The 6,000-nt window shown below is 43.5% G+C and overlaps 1 protein-coding gene across 5 annotated transcripts in view; it reads right to left on the bottom strand.

Annotated features, from left to right (window-relative positions):
* Positions 1-623: 623 nt before the first annotated feature.
* Positions 624-6,000, bottom strand: part of ccdc102a (coiled-coil domain containing 102A) — a 65,548-nt gene continuing 60,171 nt past the window's right edge. For all 5 annotated transcript variants that reach the window (XM_023827251.2, XM_023827250.2, XM_023827252.2 and 2 more), the window contains one exon: positions 624-4,473. In XM_023827251.2, coding sequence (XP_023683019.2) covers positions 4,341-4,473 — 133 coding nt within the window. In that variant the 3' untranslated portion in view covers positions 624-4,340. The remainder of the gene's footprint in view (positions 4,474-6,000) is intronic.

Raw genomic sequence — 6,000 nt, 5'->3', positions numbered from 1 at the left:
TATGGCTGACAAAACGAGAGGATTCCTGGTGTAGAAAGTCAACGACGGGACTAACCCTGAATGGCAAAGCCCTTGGTGCTGCACGACTGCAAACTCTGGCCACACTTTTCTGAGAAAAGCTATTATAAAATCCAGAAAAAGTAGGACTTTGAAAAATTATTCACCAGCCTGAAACCATGCTGCTAACTACGAAGCACAGCATAGGTCCCCCTTTACTTCAGGGTATTTTCCTTATTCCGTACCCAGTTTAATGTTCTAACATGCACTCTGGCTACTTTTAAAAGTCAACACTGTTTCAAAGTACTTATGGTTAAACCCCTTCCAGAGAAATAGCCCAGTTTCCCTGGTAAGTGATGTTGACCAGAAGATCCATGAACGGGCCGGGCATTGAGTTGGTGATAACCCCCCCCCCCCACCACCACCACCACCTCTGGGAGCTGCAACCTCATTATTTCCTACCTCCGTTCAGGTAACCAGGTCACTTATGTCGCTTGTCTACAGCACTTAGCACAGGCTGGAATGAAGCCTCTCCGTTCAGCCTGGCGCTGCCTTTGAAAAGACAGTTAAGGAAGCCTTCAAATCAGATTAAGACAGCGGGTTACAGACATATTAGATGGACAGAATTATTCAAGCAATTATTTCTCCCATTCATTTATTCATTTTTGTTCCATTTTGTCATTATTTACCCATCCATCATCTTCTTAACAGGTTTTGACTGCTCAGATTGTTGCAATCTTGGACAGAGAGAAGTTCACAATAATGACTTTAGTTTGATGGACGGGAAGAAAATGCAGGTGGATGACTGTGCAGATGGACAGGGAGAGGAAAGCACCTTGAATAGAGTTCTAAGATGCACTTAAGTGCTGCAAGGTCTGTAATACACTGCAGCGCAGGACAGCCGATAATGCATGTTAAGCACGGACTGTAAATCTGATGAAGGGTGGCAATGGACAGTTCTTCAGGGTTTGCGTTTGTGTGTTAGCGCATAGCCTGTGCACAGCTGCGGTTGACTCGCTGGGAGCTGTTCTGGGATGAAATTTTCAGGGTCTGTGTTCTGGGCCATCCTAGCTCATGCCCTCTAGTGGGGTATTGGAACACACTACATTAGCCATGGGTGCGCTACATTAGTTAAGATGCATCAGAGAGTCATTTCCAACATTTATATTGCCACAGTAAACTTCAGCATCAGCAATGGTCACACTAACTGGACAGAGAGAGATCTCCCTTGTCAAAAGCCCCCCACCCCCAAGAATTCAGTAGCATAACTACTTAAGGAGGAATAGGTGGACCACCAACAACAAACAACTATACATTTGTTAGAAAATTTAATACAAAAGAAAGCACAACGCTGTAGTCTCTTCAACATGCATGTGCATGGTTTTCATTACTGGACCTGGGACAGTCAAGACTGGGGGAGTTTTGCTGACAACGGTATTCAGTTCGACAGCACAAGTATTTAGAGAAGTAAACACATCACATAAAACTAAATCACACGGTTTAAAAATATTCCTCCATAAAATCCGATAGGAACACTCAAACAGAACACGTATTTCTCACTTTAACACCAGCCTAAAACTAATTTCTTATATGAAGAACCTTCTATTTCAGGTGTATCATAAAGGTTATAATGGACATCTAAGAACAAGGACAGAAAGTGCCATGAAAGGGAGACAGGCGGAGCTGACACAGATTTCCACATTCTGCACCATTAACAGCACCTTACCCGATTCCAGTCTTACATCCATCACATGGCTGACCTTAGAACTATATTCACCTCACAAATTAGAACCTTTTTTGGTTAAAACTGGTGCATTTTGGGAGGTAACCACTTAGTTGACAAGAATCAAAGGTGTCACTTTTGGGTGAAACACTACACAATATGCACATAGTGTAATGCAGTGTAGAGCAATGTCTTACAGCCTAGTCCTTGGGGACCCTCAGACTGGCTGTATGTTTTCTCTCTCCCAGCTCCCAACGAATCAACACCAAATACCTGCTACACCTGGTGTGTTGGGAAGGGGGAGGAAACAAAAACAGAGGCCGTCTGGGGGTCTCTGGGGACCGGGAGGAGAAACACTGGTGCAGAACACACAAAATTCCACTTGGGCCGACTCATTACACCAAGACATCATTACAACATCACAGTTACATTCCAAGAATATTACTCCGTTAACTGGAATGAAACTCTAAAAACATACATTTGCGATACGCGAGCTGATCGGATACAGTGGTAAGTGGTTTTCTTTATTTTGTAGTAGTGGGTAAGATATATATGGAAAGACGGATTCTGGGAAATGACGTCCACCGACATATCGGAGGAAACAAAAGCTAACATTGGCACATAAATAAAGACAACAGACAGAAGAATGCACTTCGCACAGCAAAGGGAGGGTGGTTGTCCCCTTCATTTCTGTCTCTGTGGCCTGTTCTCAAAGACCAAAGGCGCAAAGACAGTAATACCTCAAGAAAGAACCAGCTTCATAGCACTTATGATAGAAATGTTTTGTTTTTCCGATTCCTTCATTACAGATCTGAAAAGATCTTTCACTCTGTGGCGAGCTCCAAAGTTTAAACCCCCCCCCCAAGACTTCAAGTGTTTTGAAGGGCTGGAAAAGCTTAGTAAGACTGTTTTCCTATGCAAAATGTATCAAAATATTAAGGCAGGAGCAACAACTCTACAAGCTTGCCAGCTTCCGGTAGGTGAGACTGATGGGACTCCGTGAGAAAGATCTGCTGCTGATGACCACTACTACAGAAAGGTTTTTCACACCGACCGGTAAAGAACACGTTATCCACAATGGTTGGCATCACCAGGATGCTCAGATACAACATTCAGTATCAGCTGAGACTTTTTTTTTTTAAATTTTGAATATTTCCCCATAAATAACACCGTTGTATTTTTTCATAACTAAAAGCATATAAAAAGCAACTACTATGACCAGCACCTCCATAAACACCAAGCATTTACTTTCTGAAGGTTGCTTCTCCTTGGTTTTTATGGTGATCGCATGGTAATGGCTCCCATAGGCTAGCAGTGACCCATGACCACCGAACAGGGCATGTGCGCGCGCGCACACAAGTGAATGTTCCAGAATCGTAATTCAGAAAAGAAAAACATATTTAAATGTACCTAAATTCTGATGACGGAATTCAAAGATACATGACCTCTCTGTAAACACAGAAATAGGAATAAGATAGACTCTGGGAAACACGGAGGCATGGCTCAGCACAGACATGCAGCTAGTAACATACAACAGCTACGCTACCGGTCAAAAGTCTGGACATGCCTACTGAAAATCATTTGTTTTTTGATTAGATAACAACCCTAAACACACCTTGAGGTTTTGTAAGTATTGGTTTATCTTATGAACAAGAAAAGAGATGGAGTGCTGTCACTGATGACCTGGTCCCCACAATCCCCCGACCTACACCCTACTGAGCCGGCTTGGGATGAGTTGGATCGAAGAGTAAGAGTGAGGTAGCCAACTTGTGCCTGGAACTTGTGGAAACTCTTTCATGACTGCTGGAGAAGCATTCCAGGTGGCCACATCTGGATTTTGGTTGAAAGAATGCCAAGAGTCTGCAATGCTGTCATCTCACCGAAGCAAAATGAGGCTATTTTGAAGAGTCTAAAATCTGAGAAAATGTTGAGATGTTGAATACCTCTCTTGGTGGTTGCGGTATTTGATATGTGTCACTTCATTGCCATGAATAATATAACTAAGAGATAGAAAAGTAGGCGAGTCCAGACTTTTGAACGGTACTGTATAAAGCATAATACAAAACACTGTAATACATTTCAATATAAAAAGATAAATAATCTCAAATATAACCATCACAAATGGCTTGGTCCTAATTACACTGTTTTTCAATGGAGCTGGTGGAAGTAAACTTTGTTCTTATTGCTTTTATGGATGGTTTATTCTAAATTGGTGTTGAGTAACCAAACTGGAAGGAAGGGATAGAGATCACGCCAGAGAGGTCTCGGCTGTTTGTCTGCAGATACCAGCAATACATAACACACTCCTCTTCTAATGTCCTTGACATTTCAGTTCCACAACAGTAGAGCAACATTTTGGGATTGTGGTCATTTGTCAGTGAGGGGGGGGGGGACGTTCCTGAGAGGATGAGGAGGGGGTGCGTTGCATCGGTGTCCTCGGGCAGTGAGCTAGAACATCAAGCAGACAGACATATTTGTGGTGTCAAACCTACAGCTCCGATCCACACAGAGTCACACGTTCGGGATGTCACTTTGCAGACTCTCTGCAGTCTTGGTTGCTGGCTGACTGTGTGTTTGTCCATGTGCTTCTCCGACGTGAGGAGGATCTCGACGGTGATGCTCAGGGTATCTGTATCTGCAGCTCGCCCTCCTCCTCGTCATCAAGGTCACTAGCAGGCGCTTCTGGGTTCTCCGAGCTGAACCGAGATGAGCGCATCTTCCCAAACAGGCCTGGGTTTTGCTGGCGCCGTAGTCTGAGGAAAGGAAGGAGAGAGAGAGAGACAGATGAATCAGACAGAAATATCACACACTCAAGGATATCCCAGCAGACATCTGTGGCTGGGGGCCTGGGAGACAGAACGGCTCCATAACTTAATCCTCATCCTGAAACTCTGTCTGCACCCCGTGTTTCTTTATGGTTGGCCATGTGCTTGACTGCTCTTTACCCTGTTCCAGTCCTAATGCGAGATGCCCACTAATCTCATCCTCCTGGAGGGGGAGTCACTGCACCAACCACTGTCAGAGCACAGAACGACCATTTCCTGGGGTTTTAGGACGGTAGCCCTCTGCTTGTATTCTAGTAGTACTGTCTTAAAATGACTTTAAATATTATGCATTTGGGTTTAATCAGTTTAGAATATTTGATCTGTAGTTCTTCATAGAGCGTTTTTTATGCTGTACGAAAGTCACCCAGGGCAAAGGCACATATATACAGCCAAGAGTAGTATTAGTCAATATACTATTTAAGAGCGTTAGATCCACAAGCTGCATAGTACACAAAAAATGCAGGGCTATAACTTCAGCCTAAATGAAGATAAACAACAGAGGCTGACCTAAACCGTGGGTAATGGAAACGCAGCTGAGAAGCCTGCTATAGAAAGTATTTTACAGAAAAAAAAATCAGTGCAATGGTCTGCAAAGCAATAAACTACGATTAGATGACAGAGAAGATTGTATTGTCACAATACATGACAGGCCTTTTGACACACGGCAGGTCCATGATACTTTCTGTCTCGGAGAACAAGTAAACAAGACACATTTATAAAGCAGTGCAATCTATCATTCACCTGTAATATAATCAGCAGTTCTCAGTCTCTCTTTTAGATGTCTTTCTGTATATTTGAATGCTTATGAACACAGAGATGATTACCATGGGCTCGAGTTTAGCACCAGTGAAATTAAACTTGAAAAGCTGCCATAATTTATGACTCGCTGAAATTAAGTCAGAGGTAAATATTCATCAGTATATCAGAATTAAAGGATGTATTTCTGATAATGTATGTGCAGGCAGTCTGTCAGCTGGCGTGGTAATTAAATGATAAGCAGAAAATGGAAGTGAGTGCCGTTAATGCCTTAAACCAGCAAACTCTCCACCCGCGAAACCCACCGGCCCCGTCGTTCTGTCGTCTCACTCCGGTAGGGTGACGACGACTTAATCTGCCGGAAATGTGTGTCCCAGCAGCAGGAGCCGTCGAAAATCACAGCTCGGTACATTTGTCAGCCATCAGAATAAATGCAGATTAATTACGAGAAAAAAAAAAAGAAAAGAGAAGCTTTTCTCGTTTAATACCAATCCTCACTGAAAGGGGGGAAAGCGGAGGGAGGGTCATTGAGAGGTGTGAGCATGCATGCTAACTGCTGATTAGTGGGGAAGGAAGGAAGGAAGGGAAAAAAAGAAGAGTAAATACCGACAGCCACAGGAAGGAGAGTCAGCTCTGTTCCTCCAGAGCAGCATTTCTCAGCCCAGTCCTTGGAGACCCCAGACAGCCCATATTTTTGCT

The sequence above is a fragment of the Paramormyrops kingsleyae genome, chromosome 13 (assembly GCF_048594095.1).
Source record: "Paramormyrops kingsleyae isolate MSU_618 chromosome 13, PKINGS_0.4, whole genome shotgun sequence".
NCBI classification, from domain to species: domain Eukaryota; kingdom Metazoa; phylum Chordata; class Actinopteri; order Osteoglossiformes; family Mormyridae; genus Paramormyrops; species Paramormyrops kingsleyae.
The sequence above is the reverse complement of the archived record's forward strand: the minus strand, read 5'-3'. Positions and strand labels throughout refer to the sequence as shown.